Source organism: Myotis lucifugus, unplaced genomic scaffold (genome assembly GCF_000147115.1).
Source record: "Myotis lucifugus unplaced genomic scaffold, Myoluc2.0 scaffold_345, whole genome shotgun sequence".
In the NCBI taxonomy this organism is placed as follows: domain Eukaryota; kingdom Metazoa; phylum Chordata; class Mammalia; order Chiroptera; family Vespertilionidae; genus Myotis; species Myotis lucifugus.
In genome coordinates this window covers 255,113-278,557 of record NW_005871393.1, presented here as the reverse complement: position 1 = coordinate 278,557, position 23,445 = coordinate 255,113, and the positions used below count along the sequence as shown (strand labels likewise).

The 23,445-nt window shown below is 43.7% G+C and overlaps 1 protein-coding gene and 1 non-coding gene across 9 annotated transcripts; one reads left to right on the top strand and one right to left on the bottom strand.

The window, feature by feature from the left end:
• The first annotated feature begins 1,824 nt into the window (after positions 1-1,824).
• Positions 1,825-22,914, top strand: FAM45A (family with sequence similarity 45 member A). Of its 8 annotated transcripts, none has more exons than XM_006101214.3 (9): positions 1,825-1,931; positions 4,471-4,667; positions 6,720-6,799; positions 9,871-10,019; positions 11,829-11,940; positions 13,449-13,549; positions 14,891-14,998; positions 18,184-18,278; positions 21,184-22,914. In XM_006101214.3, the coding sequence occupies exons 1-9, from the start codon at positions 1,877-1,879 to the stop codon at positions 21,358-21,360; spliced, it is 1,074 nt and encodes a 357-aa protein (XP_006101276.1). In that variant the 5' UTR covers positions 1,825-1,876; the 3' UTR covers positions 21,361-22,914. The 8 variants fall into 8 exon arrangements, with proteins under 8 accessions (XP_006101276.1, XP_023620500.1, XP_023620499.1 ...); XM_023764731.1 differs by lacking the exon at positions 1,825-1,931 and adding an exon at positions 2,239-2,469; XM_023764736.1 differs by lacking the exon at positions 1,825-1,931 and adding an exon at positions 2,345-2,465 and having other exon boundaries at positions 4,471-4,683; positions 6,720-6,795.
• On the bottom strand, positions 10,708-10,811 carry LOC111828377. Its single transcript, XR_002832226.1, has one exon. It is a non-coding gene; the product is annotated as a U6 spliceosomal RNA (small nuclear RNA).
• Positions 22,915-23,445: the final 531 nt, after the last annotated feature.

Sequence of the window (23,445 nt, the reverse complement as noted above, 5' to 3'; positions counted from 1 at the left end):
TAGATTCTGGAAGAGAGAAAGATTAGTTTTGCCTGTGTTTAGGGAAGAAATGGTATTTGAGCGTTCATGATGTAGAATTTCCCAAGGTCAAGAGCAGGTGGAACAAGGAGACTTGTTCAAAATGTAGCAGAACTGATGGTAAAGTGAAAAACAGGAAACAATGTCCATTAACAGACAATGAAACTAATCATATTTTCATAATAGCTTAAATTATTGAACCAGAGCTCTATTAACTTAGGTATATCTGTAAAAACAAAAATTGGGGGGACCAGCATTGTACAAGCAATTACAAACAATGTGCTGCAGAACAGGAGGCTGTGTAGCACCATGATCTGGTGTGTGGCTAGGGACCCACTGCTGGGGTCCCATCCTGGCACCACCACTTGCAAGCTGTGTGATCCTGGGTAAATGGTGCCACCTTTCAGTGTCCTCACCTGCAAACTGGGGGTCATCATAGGATTTATATGTAGGGGTATAGTGAGGATTTAAGGAAGTAATACAAGTAAAACACTTAGAATAGTGCCTGCCACTCAATAAATGTTAGCTATTTGTTGCATTGTGTAAAATTTTTAAAGTATAGTAGTTCGTTGAGTGAAACACACATATATCAAAGGTTGAAAACATTTAGTAAAATGATAAACACCAAATTCGGTTCCTTGCGTGGGGTAGGGAGGGGAAGGAGATGAGGGAAGAAAAGGGAAGCCCTAGCTGGTTTGACTCAGTGTTCGGCCTGAGCACTGGAGGGTCCCGGGTTCAATTCTGCAGGCTTGCTCCTCAGTCTGGGGCACAGGAGAGGCAACCAACCAATGATTCTCTCTCATTGATGTTTCTCTCTCTCCCTCTCCTTTCCTCTCCGAAATCAATAAAAATATATTTAAAAAACAATAAAAGGGAAATGCTTAAACTACACTTATAATAACTATGAAGTTGAGCAGTAACTACATGCTTTTCTTAGTATTCCTGCAGACACCAAGGACCCTCCCTAATTCGTTTTGTGTGATTTGGGGATGGAGGTGCAGAGGATTCAGAAGGAAGGATCCTTGGGCCACCCAAACTGTCTGGCTCCTTCCCATCATTCAGATTTCGGTTCAAATAGTCCTTCTTCAGAGAAGCCTTCCTTGACGCCATTTTAAAGCAGTACACCTCTATCCACTCTAACACCCTGAACTATTATCTTATTGCAATGGGTTTATGACTCTGGGCTGTTTTAGTAGTACTTTACTGGTAATTGTCCATTTCTCCCCACTGGAATGCTCTGTCTTGTCAACACTATATTTCCAAAGCCATTTTAAGTTCTCAATTATTTTTTTGTTTTGGGATGAATGAATGGAGACCCTTCCTCCATCCTCAGGACTCCTCTTAAAAAAAATTTTTTTTAATTGATTTCAGAGAGGAAGGGAGATAGAAACATCAATGATGAGAATCATTACTAGGCTGCCTCCTGCACGCCCCCTACTGGGAATTGAGCCAGTAACCCAGGCAAGTGCCCTTGACTGGAATGGAACCTGTGGCCCTTCAGTCCGCAGGCCGACGCTCTATCCACTGAGCAAACCAGCCAGGGCGGGCCTCCTCCTTTTAGCGGAGTGCAGAGGTAGAATGAGGAAAGCCCGAGGGAAGTGGGTTGAGGAGAAGGCGGGTGAAAATCTGCATTAGATAAACGGTGGGAAGCTGCGGAGCCTGAGCGAGGCTTAAGTGTGAAGAACCGAGGGCTGAAGGTGAATGGAGGGGCCGGGAGGAAGTCCGGACGAGTGGGGCGGGGTCTGGGGGAGGGGCGGAGCCTCAACCAGCGGGTGGGGCCAATGGGTAGGCGGGCCCTGGAGGAGGGGGCGGAGCCTGCGAGCGGGGCGTTGGGAGCAGCGCGCTGCGGCGGCGGAAGATGGCTGCGGACGGGGCGGCGGACACTCAGCTGATGCTCGGAGTCGGGCTGATTGGTGAGCACGCAGGCGCCCTGGCCCCAGGCCCGCATCCCAGTTCCGCCTCTGCCTGGGCCTGGGGTGGCTCCTCCTCCCGCCCTCCTCGTGGGGAGGGCGCGACCCCCTCCACGTTGGGCCTGGGCAGGGGGCGGCGCGGCCCGGCCTCCTCGGCGCTGGGGTTGACCCGCGGCCGTGGGCCCTTCCGCCCTTGGTGCCCTCCCGGTTCGGGCGGCGGGGCGGAGCGACCTTCGGGCCTCCTAGGTCCAGGGAGGGGAGCTGTTGGACGTTCCGGGCCGCAGACGAGCCCGGCCGTGGAAGGTGACCGAGCTGCGGGACCCCGGCTGGACCGAGAGCCGCTCTCAGGCGGGGAGGCGGCTGGGCCGGGGTCCCTCGGGATGGGGGGCGACGCCTGGCGTGACTGCCCGCCCGGCGCCCGGCTGGCCTGGATCATGTGATCCAGCGATTGGAGACGCGGTGGCCGACTACCAGCTCCGGGTTCAGCGTTGTATGCCTGGATTATCTCCGTTTCACTCACTTCGGCTCCCGGGGGCTGTGGGTAACGTTTGATGCACACTTTCCGGGGCAGTAGCTCGAGGCCAGGGTGTCCACCGACGCACGTTAGAAAGTGGCGGAACCAGGGTTAAGACACCTGCAGTCTTGTCCCAGAGCCCCAACTTGAGCCCGTGGGGGACCCCGGCATCGTCTGAGACACAGCTGGTGCACGCAGCACGGGTGTCGACTTAATCACGGGTGGGACCCGTTGGTGTTGGGGAATTAATGGATGAGGAAGTACGTTGGGATCTTCGAGCAGCCCGGGATGTGTGCCGGGCGGGGTTGGGGGGGGGGCGTGCCGTGTGCCAGGGTTGGGCGTTTCAAGGAACCATTCATTTGATAGGCGATGGCGAGCACGGGGTTGCTGGCATGAACGTCGGTCGGTTCCCTGCGTGCCATGTCCTTTGAAAAAGTATTCTATTGAGATTTTTACAAACCCCTTGAGCGGTTCTCAACCTGTGGGTCGAGACCCCTTTGAGGGGTCGATCGATCCTTTCACAGGGGTCGCCTAAGACCATCGGAAAACACATATATAATTACATATTGTTTTTGTAATGAATCACTATGCTTTAATTATGTCCAATTTGTAACAATGAAAATACATCCTGCATATCAGATATTTACATGACGATTCATAACAGTAGCAAAATTACAGTTATGAAGTAGCAACGAAAATAATTTTATGGTCGGGGGGTCACCACAACATGAGGAACTGTATTAAAGGGTCGCGGCATTAGGAGGGTTGAGAACCACTGCCCTAGACGCTGTTTCCCTGGTGTATACAAGAACGTTGCTTGGGTTGAGAAAAACGGGCGAAATGTGCTGATTACTTTTCAGTGCCTCAAAGAGGTGCATTTATCTGGAAATGGCTTCCTGTATTCATGCCTTTTTTAAAAAATTAAATCATTTTTATTTTTTTAATTAATTGCAGTTGACATACAATATTGTATTAGTTTAAGTGTACACCCCAGTGATTAGACATTATGTAACTGACTAAGCGATCATCCCGATGCATCGCATACCCATCTGAACATTTCTTAAATGTGGTTTTAAAACTGTTTCAAAGCAAAACCTAAGTAACTTCGTCATCTTAGTCCTGCCCGAAGTCCTTCTGAATTAAGGCTGAGTTAAACTCTGACTTTATTTGCTAACAGTGAAGGAAAAGATGGCTTAATCATTTTCAATTCAGCAGGCTTTTTATTTTTCGTGTTGACTTGAAGAATAAAGGGACTTGCTTCAAAATAATGGAAAGGGAAACGCTTCTCCCCCTTGTGAGACAAGGAGGGCCAGATGTTGGTAATTGTTGAAGCCGAGTGATGAGTGATGGAGATGGGGGAATGTTATTATTCTCTCTGCTTTTTTATATACTTGATATTTTCCATAATGAGTTTTTTTAAAATATATCTTTATTGATTTCAGAGAGGAAGAGAGAGAGAGAGAGAAACATGATGAGAGAATCATTGATCGGCTGCCTCCTGCACGCCCCCCACTGGGGATCGAGCCCGCAATCGGGCATGTGCCCTTGGCCAGAATCGAACCTGGGACCCTCAGTCCGCAGGCCCACGCTCTACCCAGTGAGCCAAACCGGCCAGGGCGATAATAAGTATTTTTTAAGTCTGTAGATCAAAATCTAGATTCTTAGTGCTATATGTGCAGTAACTTTCTCTAAAATTTAGACTATTTTTGCTTGTCATTTTTATTATTAGTAGATTGCTCCTCTTTTGTTATTGAGATGTTTACTTTGCTGATGAAATTAAAGTTTTAAATATAGATCTTGCACAATCAGTCTGTAAGATGATTTACTCGAGTAGCCTAAAATTCAAGGTCAGGAGTGCTAGGTAATTAGAGCAGTAGAGGTAGGTGGGGATTAGGGGTCTCACCAGTTCCGGGGTGCTTTGTAAAATAGGATGTTAAAAGTGATTCCACTAAGTGCTTCTGAGTAACCAATCAATTCACTTCCTTGCTGCTGTTTGACATTCTCACAGTGACCATCTTTCCACCGTAGAAAAGGACACAAATGGAGAAGTTCTGTGGGTGTGGTGTTATCCTTCCACGACAGCTACTTTAAGGAATCTGCTGCTGAGAAAATGCTGCCTTACAGATGAAAACAGACTCCTCCATCCCTTCGTCTTCGGTCAGTACAGAAGAACATGGTTTTATATCACAACCGTTGAAGTTCCAGATTCTTCAGTTTTGAAAAAGGTATGACTGCATAAAGGTAAAAAAACAAAACAAAAATATTTAAAGTGATGTAAGATTATTCCAGTAACTCTTTTTTAGCTTTAGGTTTTATCATTCACAGTATGCTTTTGCAAAACATTAAATATGATTTTCTTTTTTTTTTGTAATGTATTTTTATTGATTTCAGAGAAGAAGGGAGAGGGAGAGAGAGAGAGAGAGAAACATCAGTGATGAGAGGGAATCATTGATTGGCTGCCTCCTGCACACCCCCTCTAGGGGATCTAGCCCCCATCCTGGGCATGTGCCATTGGCCGGAATCAAACCTGGGACCCTTCAGTCTGCAGGCTGACGCTCTATCCACTGAGCCAAACTGGCTAGGGCTACATGTGATTTTCTTTGGGAATGTTCTCTTTCATGTTTCACTCTCATTCATCCTATAAATATTTGTTGGTGTGTATTATGTGACTGACCCTGTGGTTGGTGTGGTGAAGCCTTGTTCGGGTTATACTCTGATGGAATAGAAATATGTAGAACAGCGGTTCTCAACCTGTGGGTCTCGACCCCTTTGGCGATCGAACAATCCTTTCACAGGGGTCGCCTAAGACCATCCTGCATATCAGATATTTACATTACGATTCATAACAGTAGCAACATTACAGTTATGAAGTAGCAACGAAAATAATTTTGTGGTTGGGTCACAACATGAGGAACTGTATTTAAAAGGCCAGAAGGTTGAGAACCACTGATGTAGAAGTACTTTCAAAGTAATGCCCGATTAGAAGTGTTTTTTCCATCATTAAAAACTATTTTAGAGGATATAATTATCCTTGCCATAGTTAAGAAAATGTTTTTTTTATTTGTTTGTGGCTGGTTAAGGCTGTATTAAAAATAGAAAGGATAATTAAGGAAACTCAAGTATTCAGTAGGTTTTTTGTTGTGTCATTTGACATGGATGGGATCAGTGTGACATGTTGAAAACCACTATGTGGTCCCTGTGAGCGTCCAAACAACCAGCAGGTTTTTTCAAAGAAAATAATATTGGGGAGAAGTGGCTGAGCTCCCGGCATGTTCCTGAGTGGAGACTGTCTTTTCAGGGATAATTTTACAGCCAATAACCAGATGTATGGAGCATGTCCAGGATACCAGTTTAAATTTAAGGAATTACATTTAAAATAACAGGAAGGCAACAATTTCGAAACTGGTAGAGGTTTAAGACAAAATAGAAATTCATAATTAGAAAATGTAAATTTGCAAAAAAATAGTTTTCCACATGTTATAAAATCTTTGGTTTATGTTTATTAAGTTCTTGCTGTAAAGTCTTGATGTATTCTCAGGTAGACTTACTAAATTTTACCCTGCAGACTGTCAAATTTTAACAACAGCGATTTCAAATTTATTTTTCAGATTTGAAATATAGCAAGATTTTGAAATTTTACCCTTCAAAATATGATTTTTAAAATGTATTTCTTAAATGCTTTGCTTTTGTAAAGTTCTAAATTTTGTCTCACTAATGAGAATAATAGGCATAATGATTATCAGAAATATATATGTATAATAATAGAGGCATATAAATAAATGAAGCATATTATAACAGTGCCCTTTATATTATATAGCAACTTTTGGGAATTAACTATTTCTGGAACGGTATAATTTTTACTGTAAGCGTTTTACTGAGATATATTTTTGTTGTCTCCCATCCTTCTATTTCATTAATGAAAAATAGTTACTAAATTGGTAGGTCTGTCATAGTATTCCTAGTTCTGTTTTGATGATGTTAGGGGGTTTAAAATAAAAATTCACATTTTTGATATTTGAAATATTTTTGTTTTCAAAAAACACTGGCAAAGTATTACATTCTCATGTAGGAAATGCAATATATATTCTGTGTAACTTTTTATATGTGTGGATATACATATAAGAGTATAAAGAAGCAGTGAGGACTTGGTTGCATTTTGGTCTTTTCCTTTTTATGCTGGTATATCTTGTACAAGAGGTTTGTTAAAATGTAGTGATAACAATTAATTCTATTAAAGTGTCTTTAAAAAGTGTACTTTTTTTGTTTCTTTTGGACAGGTGACTCATTTTTCTATTGTTCTGACCGCCAAAGATTTTAACCCAGAGAAATATGCCGCCTTCACTAGGATATTGTGTAGGTCTGTATGAAAACTGTGTTAAATACTAATATACAAAAATGAAGATCTTAGTAGCACAGAGCAGATTTCTACACCGAGGAAGTCGATTTCCCCTTTGTCTCCCCAACTGAATCTTTACTGGCCCTTTGAAGACTGTTTCATAAAGAGGAACTCGCTCTTTGGCTTCAATGATACTGCTCCTCTTATTTGGGAAAATGGTCGAGGGGAGGAGAAAAAGTAGTTTGCACAACTGTTGTGGTGCCTGGGTGTTTTGAGTCACTTGCCGTTTTTGGTCCGTTACTTCTATTCCTTTCCAATCTAGAATTTTTCTAAACAGGACAGATAAATTAAGTGCTTTATGAAGTGGCAGGCTGCTTTGTCTGTGGCAAGGTCTGTGTGGGAATCATTTTGGGGAAAGTTAATGAGCATTGTGAATTATGCTAAAGCACAGGAAAACATTTCTTAGCTGGAATAATGAGCTGAAAAACTGATTAATTGGTTAATTGTGATTCAAGTAGACTTCTTTAGTTTCATCCTAGTTGTTGAAAAAATTTATCTAAAATGCACCAATTTACTTTCTTGCCTTGGTAAGTATATCTAGCAGACTTTATTAAATCTTTCTTGTGTGTGAGGAATATTGGCTTTTTTCTGTAATGAAAACTTTTACAAGGTTTTAGCTTAGTTTTTTTAAAATACTGTTGACACTAGATAGACTTAGAAGTCTCGATGTTCTGTATTACTCAGCTCTCAGGCTCACACCCAGGGAATAGTTTGCATTTGGTGTGAATGAGGGGAGTTTTGTTTCTCCCGCTATCAGCCTGATAAATGGTTTCCTTTTTGCCATTTCTATGTGCACACACACAACATAGCGTAAGAATACCTTCTCATAACCTAAGGGTTTCAGGTAGGTTGTATTTTGACAAAATGAAGTTTTACTGTTTTTGCAGCCAGCAATGCTGAGAAAGACTTCTTGTCCTAAGATAAATTCCAGGTGTATGGCTCACTGTGGAATATCAACAGTTGTCTGCTAATATGGTACAAACAGAAATTATTATTGTTAGGAGAGACACTGTCCAGCAGCTGTGAACTAAAAACATTGTAAAGGTGTTTTGAACAAACATTGGACTCCCATTTCATTTGATTGAGTCAGGGTGAGGTTACTTCACTGAATTCCAGGAAGTCCAGAGGGCTTCTCAGCTTCGGTGGTGCCATGGCATTGTCACATTCTGGGTTCTCTTCTGCTCCTGTGCAAGGAAATGAGGACTCAGAGCTATTGCCAGCCCCCTCCTCTGCTCCTGCCTCTTAGTGAACTCTCCTGCTTCCTTACATGTGTACACACCAGTGTACTCAGGTGCATGCATGCACACACACTCTCCCCATGAATGCATGTGTCTGCATGCACATGCACAGAGACACTTTTAAAATACATTTTTTAATTTTTCAGTTACTGTTGACATGCAGTATATTAGTTTAGATGTGTACTGTAGTGATTAGGCATGTTTTTATAATGGTGAGGTTACCATGGACATGCTCCCGTGCCTGGTGAGAGAAGCAGGCAGGCATTCCTTCCACAGCATGCTGCTGAGGTGGCAGTAGAGGCCCACATGGGGGTTCGGGGTTCATTCCCTCTATGGGATCCAGGTCAGTTGGCATGAACCTCTTCCTCTTCTGATCCCTCCAGCTAATGGCTCTGGTAGAGAACCAGGCCTACTTACAGGCCGTTGTCTAAGCCAAGTATGACAGCTTGTGGCTCCATCGGAATATGGTCCCTGGGCTGTGCTTGTGTTTTTCCTATGAAATGGTTTTGGGGGATTCCTCCCTCTGTTCAGTTTCTCATGGTCCAGGGTTGTCATGTGGGAAGTCATCTTATCCTACCTTTCTTATGTTTCTCTTTTCCTGACTGTCTCTTGTTTCTATTTTATAATTGTAATGGTGTGGTTTTGGTTTTTGTGTATTTTGGGTGGTAATAAAAGCACAGAGTTAAAAAACCAACTGTGCAGGAGGGTCTACGGTGAAAACTAAGTCCCTTCCCCGTTCCCAGCCTCCAGTGCTACCTCCCGACCCCCACCCCCGAGGCAGCTCCTGGCCTGTTTTGTTTATATCCAACTGGAGACAGTCTCCGTATGTAAGCATATGGATGAGTTCATGGCTTGACTATATTTTACATATATGATAGCTTGCCATCGTCATTGTTCTGTACCTTTTTTTCTCATTTTGTACATTGAAAAAAATAGAAAAACACTGGTGACTGACAAAATTTGGTAAACAGTTAAAACTTTTTCATTATCTTAATGAAACGTAATCTACAATAAGTATCATTTTCAAGTGATCTAACTTAAACATTGGTTTTATTTTCCTCCCAATTTTCTATCCCAGCTGCTAAAAGGCCCAAGTAGACCCAGCCCTGCTTTCTAAGCAAAATTTAGATTTTGTTACTCATAGAAAGAGATTTCCGGGGGAGGGATTGATTTCACATGCGAGCTATAAACGGAGCCAGTTTCCTGTCAGCATTTTCTGGAAGATTTAACTTGATGAATGTATCTAGTGTGCATTTATCACCAAAAACTTAAAGGAGTTCAGTTTCTTAATGATCTAAATATAGTTATCTCTGGGACTCTGATATTAAATACAGGTTTCACAACTAATTACTGCTTTCTCTGTGATCACTGCATAAACCTCCTTTCTTGTCAAAGGAAATTCAAGCAATAAAACAGTTGTTATGGCTAAGAACACCAGCTGTGAATGAATGTAAGACAGAGAAAGAGATAAGTGTACAATGTTCCTGAGAAGAATGAGGCCCCAGGCGGCCATGGTTCATTCTCCTGCCCTAGTGGACTGTAGCAGGTTTCCCCACATAGAAAGAGGGAGCAGCTGCAGAGAACTGTCCAAGGTCTCTCAGATGGTGCTTTTTTATAAACACATCTTCAAATTAAATTTTAGAATTATCACTTGCCAGGAAAAGATTCGGCATTCAGAGTGTATAAGCAAGTAGGCTTCAACTCTTTAGAAAGTGCCCACGCCTAGTCTTGGTGCATTGCTCCATGTGGTTCGTGTGAAATAAAGGCATGATGGCTCTTTGTCCTTTCTTCCAGAATGTACCTGAAACACGGGAGCCCAGTTAAAATGATGGAGAGTTATATTGCAGTTCTCACCAAGGGGATATGCCAGAGTGAAGAAAACGGCTCTTTCCTTAGCAAGGACTTTGATGTCCGAAAGGCATACCTCGCAGGCTCCATCAAAGGTAAAAAGAAAACAAGAAGAAAACAGAAACCCATCCCAGATTAATTCATCCCGACAACAACAAAACCCCAAGCCAAGGACAGTCGTTCAGTAGCTCTTTTCCATCTTTCCACATAGATTGTCTACATAACATGTATGTTCTCTTCAGCGTCTCCATTTCCTAATTTGATTAGAATTCTGTCACAGGAAAGCAGACTTTTGTGGTGTTCCTTTCCAAAAGATTCTGACTTTTATTGTTTTGCTTGAATTTGTTTTTTAATGTATATATAGTTTTTATTTTTAGAGAGAGAGGAAGGAAGAGAGAGAGAAACATCTATGTGAGAGCAAAACATCAGTCGGCTGCCTCCTGCATGCCCCCTACTGGGGATCAAGCCTGTGACCCTTCCGTACATGGGACGACACTCAACCGAGAGCCACACTGGCCAGGCCAAGATTCTGACTTTTTTAAAAAATATAGAGCGCTTCTGCCCTAACCGGTTTGGCTCGGTGGATAGAGCATCGGCCTGCGGACTGAAAGGTCCCAGGTTTGATTCCGGTCAAGGGCATGTACCTTGATTGCGGGCACATCCCCAGTAGGAGGTATGCAGGAGGCAGCTGATCAATGTTTCTCTCTCATCGATGTTTCTAACTCTCTATCCCTCTCCCTTCCTCTCTGTAAAAAATCAATAAAATATATTTAAAAAATAAAATAAAATATGGAACGCTTCATGAATTTGCATGTCCTTGTGCAAGGGCCATGCTAATCTTCTCTGTATCGTTCCAATTTTAGTATATGTGCTGCCAAAGCGAGCACAGATTCTGACTTTAAAAATAGAATGTTCTTTCACCAATAAGCTGCATTCCAGGGCTCCACTGGCTTCCATAGTGCTCTTTCCTTAAATCAGAGCAGTTACCTGGCCCATCTGGACGCTCAGGCCTGGACCCAGGCTTCTCGCCCAGCTCCCTGCCTTTTTCTCCTCCTGGAACGTCCAAAATGGCAGGGACAGTCCAGGACCGAAGCCACAGACTTCGGGGCTCTTTAGAAAGGGAGGAGAGGAGAACTCAGGGGCAATGCCAGCCTTTCCTCTCGTCCCCCCACAGCGCCTGCCTGTCTTCACTGCTAATGCCACTCTTCTGTATGGTTTCTAAGCATCCCTGTGGAGGTGCCAGGTGTCACCCAGCTATCTCAAAAGGACTTAAGTAATGATGTGGGCGGGTGGGAGGGGCCGGTCAGTGAATATTTTTTAAAACTTGAGTTTTGCCCTGACTGGTTGCTCAGTGGTTAGAGCATCGGCCCTGGAACCAAAGGGTCGAGGGTTCAATTGCATGTCAAGGGCACATACCTGGGTTGTGGGTTTGCTTCCCACCCCCACCCAGTCAGGGAGCATGTGTGGGATGCAACAAATTGATGTGTCTCTCACACATTGCTGTTTCTCTCTCTTTCCTCTTACTCCCTTCCACTCTCTCTGTAAAGCAATGGAATAAAATGTCCTTGGATGAGGATTGACAAAAACAAAAAAAGGAGTTTTTATGACAGTGCTGGTTCCCTTTATACCATTACTCCACTTTCTTGTGAGTGGCTTTATGTGTGTGTCCAGCATAGAGTCCCTGGGGGGACAGCTGTAGGCAGCCGTGACGCCCACCCTGGAGCAGATGTATGGATTGAAATGCCCATCAGATAAGATACTTCTGTGCTTACAGCATTTATCGAAATTTATTCTCTGTGTTAAAAATAATTTTGAATTCATGTGATAAGAGTTCTTTCCAATCAAAACTTTATTTTCTTATGTAATATTTAATGTAGTAATGCTATAACTTCTTTTGTTTTAAGACATTGTATCTCAGTTTGGAATGGAAACAGTTATCTTACACACAGCACTGATGCTAAAGAAAAGAATTGTCGTCTATCACCCCAAAATAGAAGTTGTCCAGGAGTTTACCAGGTATTCTCTCTAATCATTAAACAGTGTAATGTTGTTGGTGGGTAGTTTAGGACACTGTGTTACTGTATGCTCTGTTCTGTTGGACATTTGGTAAAAATAGAATATGTTGGCTGGGGGGTGAAGTACCATTTTGGTCTAATGATCCAGTTTAGATTTATTTAGCAATTCAAGGTCACTGAATTTGGACAGATTCTTCTTTAATTTTAGAAATATGAATATTTTAGAGCAGGGAGTTTGCAAAATTTTCTTTGCCAGAGGGGAAATATTTTAGGCTTGTAGGCCTTATGGTCTCTGCCCCAACTACTCAACTGTCATGGGTACCTACGTAAGTGAATGAGCATGGCTGTTTCAATAAAACTTTATGTGTAAAGACAGGAACTACCTGTGGGTCATAGTTTCCTAACCCCTGTTTAGTAAGTTGTTTTTCTGTTCGGTTTTACCACACTCTTCTCTTATTTTTATAATAAACTAGTGGCCCGGTACACAGATTCATGTTTGACTGGAATTAAGTATGAAATGAGAGACTTCAAAAAAATTTTTTGCACCCTGGCCCAGGTGGCTCAGTTAGTTGAGCGATATCCCATGTACCAAAAAGTCACTGGTTCAACGCCCAGTCAAGGGCACATTCCCAGGTTGTGAGCTAGATCCCCAGTAGGGGGTGTGCAGGAGGCAGCTGATTAATGTTTCTCTCTCACATTGATGTTTTTCTCTCCCTCCCTCCCTCCTCTCTTCTTCCCTCTCTCTTAAATCAATAAAAACATCTATCTATATAAAAGCCTAAGTGACCGTCCAACTGTTCTCCTGATAGCTATGACATGCAGTGACCACCAGGGGCAGATGCTCCAACCAGTAGAGGAGGGAGCCTGATTCCTTGCTGAATTGGCTGTAGTTTAGGTTGCTGCTGGGGCACTGTCTACCCTGAATCTGCTTCATTCGCACCCCAGACCCATCGGGGGATGTCAGAGCCATGGTGCACAAATTTGTGCACCGGTGGGGTCCCTTGGCCTGGCCTGCATCCTCTCACAACCCAGGACCCCTCGGGGGATGTTAGAGAGCTGGTTTCAGCCCGATCCCTACAGACCGGGCTGAGGGACCCCACCAGTGCATGAATCCGTGCACCAGGCCTCTAGTATTTAATAAAAATAAGATTTAAAAAAATTTTTTATTTATTTTTTTTCTGACAGAGCCCTCTTTAGATTGTACCCTCAGATCTGAGACTCCCTCTCCATGGCAGTCTACAGCATAGGATGTTTGGAGGAAAACCTTTGAAGCGTTTCTCTTTGCCAAGTTTCTTTTGAAACTCCACCTTGAGCTTTTTGTAGCTAAAAAGCAGAGTTTAAAACATTGCGTTACTTTCGTTTAAAGCCTGGAGCTGTTGGCCCATGTAGGGCTGGTTCTCCCCTCTGTCTCTAATACCCAGTTCCTCCCCCGAAGAAGACGGGAGAGGGCAAGCTGAGTCTCTCAGGTGCAGGCCAGCAGCCATTTGCATTCTTACTTTGATTCCCCAGAACCCTGCCTGCCCTGGTGTGGCATCGACAGGACTGGACCATACTTCACTCGTACGTGCACCTGGATGCTGATGAGCTGGAAGCCCTGCAGCTGTGCACAGGTAGGCCACAGGACCCAGAGCAGGGCTTGGCTTTAACTAGGATTTCTTGGTTCTTTGGTTTTTTGGGTTTTTTTGTGTGTGTGTGCATTCCTAAGACGAGTACTGATCAGTTATTATTTCTTTGGCAAATGGAACCAATTTCTCCCCCTTTAATTTAGAAAAAAATTGGGTAAAATACATGTAACACAAAATTTCTCATCTTAATCTTTTTTCTTTTTCTTTTTTTTTTTTTTACTTTTTAAAAATCCTTACTTGAGGATATGTTTATTGATTCCAGAGAGAGGGAATGGGCAGGGGTATGAGAGAGAAACATCATAGGAGAGGACATCGACCTGCTGCCTTCCACACGCACCTCGACTGGGAATCCCAAGACCTTTCATTGTACGGGATGATGTTCAACGAACTGAGCCACACTGACCAGGGCTCAATTTAATCAGTTTTAAGTGTGTAGTGCAGTGGCATTAAGTACATTCACATTGTTATGCAGCCATCATCAAAATATAACTTGTTTTTAATTTGTCAAGTCTTAAAGTTTCCTTATCAGTGATTTGATTTAGAGTGTAATATGAGCCTTGTCATATTTTTTCCTTAAAGAAAATAATAAAATTATTTTAAATGATGTTGTTATACTTGTATGCCCGGATGGTATGGCTCAGTTGGTTGAGTATCATCCCAGGCACTAAGAGGTCACTGGTTCCATTCCCAGTCAGGGCACGTGCCCAGGTTGATGGCTTGATACCCAGTAGGGGGCATGCAGGATGCAGCCAATTGATGTTGCTCTCTCATCAATGTTTCTATCTCTTGCCCTCTCCCTTCCTCTCTTTTGAAAATCAATAAAACCATATTTTTAAAGAAATATGAAAAGTCTGGGAATTGTTATCTTCATCTTCACACCAATTCCAAAGGTCTGCTAATTCTAGAGTTGCCCTGATTCCTTTAGCACTTACTGTATCAGTTCTGAAATTGGTGAAAGATGATGATGATACTGTTTCCACCCACTATCCCTGAGAAACCTGGGTGTTTGGCTATGATATCTTGAAGACAAGGACCTACAGGGGGAACGCTGATCAAAAGCATCCTTGCTACTTTCTGCCTCGTCTGTCATTTTTGCCCCAAAAGCATTCTCCTTTGTTGACGCTGAAGTCTGGCTTTGGAACATTTTGAGTTATGTGAGTTTCTTCAGGCAACTGACAATAATGTAGTCTTAATAAATGCCGCAGGGCACAGCTAATGTGCCCTGAATAAGTAAAGCAGTGAAAAGCAGCAGCTGGTGAGCTTTTTAGACTCATTTCTCTTGATGTGTTCACAATGTGATTTCTTCATACTCCATCTCTAACACAGGTTACATTGCCGGATTTGTAGACTCGGAGGTGAGCAATAGATCAGACCTGTATGACGTGTTTGTGAATCTGGCAGACAGTGAGATTACCATTGCCCCACTTGCGAAAGGTTAGTCTTCTGTTCTGTTCTGTTGTTGATACAAGATGTAAGCCAAGCAGTTGTATTTTTTTAGACTGATTCTCTAAAACCAGTATTTGAGAGCCTGCTTAACTGTTGGAGGGATTTTTGTGTGTCTAGAACACAGCAATTATTCTTATAGGCATAGCCATTTATCTATCTATATAAAAGCCTAAGCAACCATTCAACCAGTAGCTATGATGTGCACTGACCACCAGAGGGCAGATGCTCAATGCATAGGTATGAAAACATGGAACAGATTGATGAAACTCAGAGGGTAGGGGGGAGGGGGGAAGAGATTAACCAAAGGTCTTATATGCATATTAGAGGCCCGGTGCACTGATTTGTGCACTGGTGGGGTCCCTCAGCCTGCCCTGCGGGGATTGGGCCAAAACCGGCAGTCCGACATCCCCTGAGGGGTCCCGGATTAGGAGAGGGCACAGGCCAGGCTGAGGGACCCCACTGGTGCACGAATCCGTGCACCAGGCCTCTAGTGTTAGTAATAATCCTCGATGCTTATGCTGCACAGTATATGTTAATAAGATAGTCTTCATCTGTTTCTCCACTTTATATTTAAACAAGGTATATTATCTATTGCTGTATAACAAATCCCTTCTAAACTTAGTGATTCAAAACAGCAAATATTTATCTCACAGTTTCGGTGGGACAGGAATTCAGGACTGACTTAACCGGGAGGTTTTGGTGCAAGGGCTCTCATGAGCTTTCAATCAGCATAGTGCCAGGGCTGCAGTTATCTGAAGGTTCAGCTGGGGCAAGAGGCTGCACTTACCAGCTAACTCACGTGGCTGTTGGCAGGAGCCCTTGCACGTGGGCTTCTCCATAGGGCAGCTTGGGTGTTCTCATGACCTGACAGCTGGCTTCCCAAGAGAAGAGAGGAGACCACAGTGCCCTTATGGCCTCGTCTCAGAAGTCACACATCACTTCCTCCATATTTTATTTGTCAGAAGCAAGCCAGTAAGTCGAGTCCCACTAAGGGAGAGGAAACAGGCCGCACCTCCTGAAGGAAACGTTATTAAAGAACGTGGGGACATTTGTCACTGCAAAAGGGTTGGCTGTGATCCTCTGTGGAAAATCTGTGCGAAGGATGTCTCAGTAAGCCCAGGAAGTGAAAGGATTCTTGGAGCTACGATCAGGAAAGGGTGTTCTAGTGTCATCTCTGGAAGCGAAATTGTCCCAGATTATAGCTGCGTAAAATGGTAAAGGTTGAGTTAACTGCGTGTGCCCAGGCACTTCTGAGGTGCTGGTTATAGGTTGGAATTCCTGGGGCAGCTTTTCTGTTGTCATTTATGTATCTTTCTCCTGAAAGTAGGAATAACTGAGTGCTGGCTGATGAGGAACTTTGTTAGAACCAGAACTACTTTCTTTCATTTGTTTTAAAATTGCAAACATAATGCATGCTCATGGTCAAAAATTTTAAATATAAAATCATCTTTAGGCAATACTACCTTCAAGCAAAAGTGATAGAAAACTAGCTGTGGCCGGGCCACTTAAATGGCTGACAGGGTGGCCATCTCCTTGCTGCCATATGTTGCTCTGAGTCTGTAAAATGGGCTCATCCTGGTCAGCACCATTCACGTTTGTCCCTTGGGTGACAAGCACATTTGTTTCTCTCCTTGCTGCAGAGAGTAGCGCTGTTTCTAGTAATGCAACGGAGGTGGTTTTCTCCGCTCCGTTCTGAGGGCCTTGCCACACTGAATGTTCAGGGCTTCCGCAGGACTGTCAGGAAGCGCTGCTTTCACAATATTCCTGCCAGAAAGATGAATTCCTAACTGTAAAGACCTGGACAGGAAAGTCAGGCTCTTGGCAACTTACGTGTAGTCAGAAGCTTTCACTAGGTGTTGTCTAGAGAAAAATAAAAACCTTTTTCAGGGCCGGCACCGGTTCGGCTCAGAGGATAGAGTGTCAGCCTGCGGGCTGAAAGGTCCCAGGTTCGATTCCAGTCAAGGGCATGTACCTTGGTTGCGGGCACATTCCCAGTAGGACATGTGCAGGAGGCAGCTGATCGATGTTTCTAACTCTCTATCCCTCTCCCTTCCTCTCTGTGAAAAATCAATAAAATATATATTTTTTTTAAAAAAACCTTTATCAGGTAGGTATGAAGGAGAAATTTGGTTTGGTATTAGTGTGTTTTTATTGTGGACACAAAGTATATAAATCATGATTATGCCTTTTACCGCCCAGTATGTGTTTAGCAAGAAGAAAGGAAATGGGGGGGAGGGGGGAGTTTGTCAGTTGCTTTTATTTTTTTTATAAGATTTTTATTTGAACCAAACTGACAACACATACCAGGGAGCAAGATCTCAAATAGTCTGCGTCAGTTGCTTTTTGAAAATTCCCTGTTTGGTCTTTAAGATTTTCAGCTAGATGGCATGATTATTTATTATTTATTATTATTTTTTAAAAATATATTTATTGATTTTTTTAAAAATATATTTTTATTGATTTCAGAGAGGAAGGGAGAGGGAGAAAGAGATAGAAACATCAATGATGAGAAAGAATCATTGATTGGCTGCCTCCTGCACGTCCCCTTCTGGGGATCAAGCCTGCAAGCCAGGCATGTGCCCTTGACCAGAATTGAACCTGGGACCCTTCAGTCTGCAGGCCGACGCTTTATCCACTGAGCCAAACCGGCTAGGGCTATTTTATTGATTTTTTACAGAGAGGAAGGGAGAGGGATAGAGCGTTAGAAACATGGATGAGAGAGAAACATCAATCAGCTGCCTCCTGCACACCCCCTTATATTAGTTCGCACAAACACAAGGTACATGCCCTTACCGGAATCAAACCTGGGACCCTTCAGTCCGCAGGCCGATGCTCTATCCACTGAGCCAAACCGGTTAGGGCTATTATTATTATTCTTAATCCTCACTCATTGATGTTTTTCCACTGATTTTTAGAGAGAGTGGAAGAGAGAGAGAAAGACAGAAACATTGATGTGAGAGAAACACATCGATTGGTTGCCTCCTGCATTCATCCTGACCAGGGGCTGGGCCGGGGAGGAGCCTGCAACCAAAGTACATGCCCTTGACTAGAATCGAACTCGAGACCCCTTGGTCTGTAGTCCGACACTCTATCCATTGAGCCAAACCGGCCAGGGCTGTTTTTTATTACTTAAACTTCTAAATATTCACACAACATATTCTTAATCTCACCAGAGGCCATGACAATGGGCAAACTGCACAAAGAGATTGGTCATCTAATTGTTCAGTCTGCAGAAGATCCAGAGAAATCGGACAGCCAAGTTATACAGGTAACTCCTTACCCCGACGACTTACTCCGTTCCTGACCCGTGTTGCTGGGTCATGCGCAGAGCTGCTCCTTACCTGCTGTGCACGTGACAGAGGGAAGTGACTGGGAGAGACCAGAGGGCAGATGCTCATGGTTTGCAGATGGACCTGCTGGAATTGAACAGGCGGGGGCTGCCATAGCCAATCAGCTATCAGTCTCTGAGGATAAGATCTTTATGGGGGGGGGGGCGGCTGGTGCTGAAGCCAAGCATTATGGTGAGAAATATAACTTCTAAGTGGTCTGGAATGATGTTCTGGACTGGCCAGGGCATTCTCTCCTCCTAGCAGAATTTTCATGGAGAAACACATTGTAAAGAGAGGTTGCTGCGGAGCATGGGGAACCAGATAGAGTGTCTTAATCCAGGTGTGATGTGACGTCTCCAGGACATTGAAAATGCAGACCCTGCCAAGCTCCGCAGACTGGTGTCGCACGCCGCAGGGCTAGCTCGTCTGTGCTCTACTTGGCAGCTGGCGACAGTGCCATGTGGACCCTCTCCTCTCCCCTTGCCAGATTGGGATGGCAAATGGTTTTTGTTTTTTACTTTTTAATTGATTTTAGAGAGAGGGGGTAAGGGAGAGATAGAGATAGAGATTGATTTGTTGTTCCACTTATTTAGGCATTCATTGGTTGATTCTTGTTTTGTCCTAACCGGGGAATCGAACCTGCAACTTTGTTGTATCGGGACGATGCTCTAACCAACAACTACCCGGCCAGGGTCAGATGGTTTATTTATGCCTCTCCATGTGGTGTAGGCCCCTCCTCTGCACGCAGCTAGGCCGGCCTCCACCCCTCTGTCTGCTGCCAGTTTGCATTGTGTCCCTTTCCAGCAACTTGCTCCTCTTCTGAAGAATACACTTGAGCCTCGCCTTTCCCAGGCCCTGCCTCATCTAGACCCGTCTCCGACGCTGGGGGCCAGGGGCCTGGAAAGGTGGTCTCCTCTCTGAACCCTACCTCAGGGCCTCCTCTGATGTGAAGGCCCTACTCTTCTGGTTGCACCTAGCTCTTTTCTCCATTCATTTACTTACGTAATATTTATCGAGCAACGACTATATGTCAGGCATTGCACAGGGCAGTGCAGGGCAGTGGCGAGCAAAGTGCCTGCCCTTGTGGCCTGTATTTGAGCGTAGATGACGAGAAAATAACATAAGTAAGAAGATCATTGTGAGCGTCGATAAATGAATGCTGTGACAGAAACAAGGGGCTGAGGTATAACAGATAAGGGATCAGATGGCTCTCGGAGGAAGTGACGTGAACTAGAGGGTGCTGAAGGGCGAGGGGGCCCACAGGTTTTGCCAGGGGCCCGTCAGCAGCGCTGTCCTTTATGTTCAGTGCTGGTGGGCCGTCCAGCTGGACAGGAAGAGTGGGTGGGTTTTGTCCCGAGGAGCTGCCCATCCATCCCTCTGTCAATATTACAGTAAAAATATTGACTCTACATTGTAGAGTTAGTGAAATATGTAAACTGGAGTTTTGAATTAGTGTTTTTCAGTGGACTAAAAGTGATACAAGATTACTCAGTATAATGTATAATGAATGTGTCCGGCATGTTGTAGATAGATACACACACACACACACACACACACACACACACGAGGCCTGGTGCACGGGTAGGGTCTCTAGGCCTGGCCGGCGATCAGGGCCGATATGTGGGGTGACCGGTGGGGTGATCCACCTTGGCTGGCCTGGCACCACCTGCTTGCTGGCCCCATCCCCCACCCCCACCACCACCAGCTTGCCAGCCAGCCCCACCCCCCACCACTGATCGCTTCCCTCTGCAGGGTGACCAGCAGGGCGATCGGGGGCAAGGGGGGCCTTCCTGGCACCTGCCTTGGCTGGCCTGAGGCCTGCGGGCTGGGGGCAGCTCCTGCGTTGAATGTCTGCCCCCAGATGGTCAGTGCGCATCATAGTAACCGATCGTTCCACTGGTCATTCCGCTGTTGGGTCGATTTGCATATTAGGCTTTTATTATATAGGATATATTTTAATCCTCACCTGAGGATATGTTTTTACTGAATTTTTAAAGAGAGAGAAAGAAAGGGAGGGAGGGAGAGAGAAACATGGATCAACCGGGGATCCCACCTACAACCTGGGTCTGTGCTCTGACCAGGAATCTAACCCGAGACCTTTCAGTGTACAGGACAACGTTCCAACCAAGCAAGCCACACTGGCCAGGGCCAAAAATATTGGAAAGGGTAATGATGTCAGCAGACCAAGAAAAGGACATGACTTTGATGTGAGCTCTGGGGAGGCCTCAGCCCTCCAAGGGAATGTGAGTCGGTGAAGAGGAGTAAGCCCAGGTGGCAGGCGCTGGGTTTCTTATCCCAGGCAGGAGGTCTGTTCTAGAAACGATAGCAGGCTTCCTCCAAAAGCTAACCATAGCGTTACCATACATCCGGCAATTCATTTCTGGGTGTTTATCAAGAAGAATTGAAACAGGGACTCAGATATTCGTACACCCATGTTCATAGCAGCACTGCTAACAGCCAAAAAAGGTGAAAATCGCCAGATGTACATCAGTGGATGAATGGACAAACACAGTGTGGTGTATAGGAACCGTGGAATATTATTAAAAGGCATGAAGTTCCCAAGTGGGTGAACCTTGGAAACATTATTCTAAGTGAAATAGACAGACACCAAAGGACATATATTGTATGATCCCACTTCTATGAAGTACCCAAATAGGCAAATTCAGAGAGGCAGAAAAAATTATCCGTGATACTGATTTTTCTGTTAACTTTGTTTCACTTTTTCTAATTTATAAAGTTAATTTGATATACTTTTAAAAATAGCAGGAAGAATTCCGTTAAAATGCAACAAACTACTCATTTTTCAGTGCTAACGTATTGCATATTTTCCTGTTTTTATTAAAGGACATTTCCCTAAAAACAAAAGAAATCTTCACCAACTTGGCACCCTTTTCAGAAGTTTCGGGCGATGGAGGAAAGCATGTCCTCAATCTTGAGGCTCTAAAGCAAAGACGATTCCCACCAGCGACAGAAAACTTTCTGTACCACCTAGCAGCAGCCGAGCAAATGCTGAAAATCTGACTGTCAGGATGGTATCACTGAGGACACGATCACCCACTAACTATGTATAATACTGAAAATAACAAAGAAAATGGTCTATTTTAATGATTTATTTGAAAGTATTGAGATTTGACCTGAAAAGCACTGAAACATAGCAAAACACTTGATTTTCTCTATCTGATTAGTTTCACACCTGTTATCCATGTTGGACAAAGTGCTGTAACTACCGTAAATAAGTTATAAAATGGCCTGATGTGCTGCAGTGAGAAAAAAGCTCTGTCGAGTTCTCGTGTAAGTCACAGCAGATCCGAAAGCCTCCATGATTATAAGTTCCCGTTTGTCTCATTGTGTCGCCACAAACTAATGATTTATTTTCAGAAAGCTGCCTGAAATGTTGCTTTGTATTCTTCTAGGAAGAACTTTAATTCCTCATGAGGAACTGTACTTTCTGAGCCAAACTATTAAGTTTTCTGCAGGACTGTCTAGAACAGCGGTTCTCAACCTGTGGGTCGCGACCCCTTTGGCGGTCGAACGACCCTTTCATAGGGGTCGCCTAAGACCATCCTGCATATCAGATATTTACATTACGATTCATAACAGTAGCAACATTACAGTTATGAAGTAGCAACGAAAATAATTTTATGGTTGGGTCACAACATGAAGAACTGTATTTAAAGGGCCAGAAGGTTGAGAACCACTGGTCTAGAAGATCATTCAAAAGACCCTGCAGTTGCACTTTCTTGTAAAAGAAAAAAATTTTTTTCTTGGCCTTTGACCATTTTACCTATATTCTGAGGGTTTTGCATAGATTTTATACTTGAGTAGACAACTTTAATAATTCGTATTTATACTGTCTCAGAGGTAAGCATTTGGCAAGCTGAAGCCATCAGTGCTCTTCAATTCACCTTGTTGCTAGCAATATTACTTTGAAAGATGCCAGTCCTTATATAGCAGAGTAAAGCAAGCAGCCCGTTTTGAATATTAATGTCTAACTGAACTAGCAACTTTCATGATTGGTAAGGGAGTCTAAGAATTAACTGCCTGCAAGGGCAAAAACCAGAGGTCTCCAAGTAACTCCAGTAAAAAGTGACTGGGCCACATATGAAGTTCCTGTTCCTGTTCAGCTGTGTACCTTTTCTCATCATAGGAGACCTAGAAATTACAAAATAAGCAGGGAGGTCTAAGTTATGTACTTGTTATTTTATTATATGTTTTCATATTAACTCTGAAAGGTTATTTTACAGTCAGTCCTGTTGTCCTTGGAAATCTTACCCAGAAAAAAATGTTTGCAAAAAATCTTGTCTTTATTGGATCTTTCATTTCCTAAGTAAAAAGTTTAAAACAGCCCTTTCTCTTCCTCCTTGGGTAAGGGTGGACCTGAAATGAGGTTTTGTTTACTAAGGCAAACAATTTAAAATTAATTCTGCACTTTATGAAAATGAATACTAACATCTTTTTCTCCCTCATTTTTGTATTACTGCATTAGCTAATCAAAGTTGTTAAAATTGCAAATGTATGATGCAGAAATAAAATGGAAATATTTTGATATTCAACCATATTTAGGTAGATGAAAAATTGTGTCCTTTCTCTAATTCTCCCCACTCCAAAAAAAGCAAAACCTTCCAAGTGCAGGTGTGCTGGGCGGTTATTAAAAGACGTCTTTGAAAGTGAAGGGGGTCCAGGCTCCTTTCCTCCCACCCGTACGTCCTCCATTGCCTGTTCCTAGAGCAACCAACTTCAAGGTGCCTCCTTGAAAAGATGCCCTCACCTTTCCACTCTCTTCTGTAGTGGGTGAGCCTTCATCTGGAGCCTTTGTACATTTTGTTCTTTTGTTTAGTGTAAGCCTGGGGCTACACTGAGACATCTGGTAAATCAATTTGACTAATTTTATCTTTTTAGGTTGTTGTGAAAGCCTTTTTATCAAATTTGGAGATAAGCACCATTCTGGCCCAGGGAAAACTGAAAGCCAGATATATTCTTTGATGATTCGGGCAGGGTGTGTTGGAAGCATTCCTCCAGGATGCAAATGTTTGGGTACCTACTCTGACAGTGCACTGTGTACCCTAGGGCTCCCTTGATGCACAAGGCAGTTCTTGCTCTCAAGGG

Coding starts and splice junctions, on each gene's coding strand:
- FAM45A (XM_006101214.3), top strand. CDS start 1,877: ATGGCTGCGGACGGGGCGGCGGACACTCAGCTGATGCTCGGAGTCGGG. Junction 1,932..4,470: donor GCTCGGAGTCGGGCTGATTG/GTGAGCACGCAG, acceptor TTTCCACCGTAG/AAAAGGACACAAATGGAGAA. Junction 13,550..14,890: donor AGCCCTGCAGCTGTGCACAG/GTAGGCCACAGG, acceptor TCTCTAACACAG/GTTACATTGCCGGATTTGTA.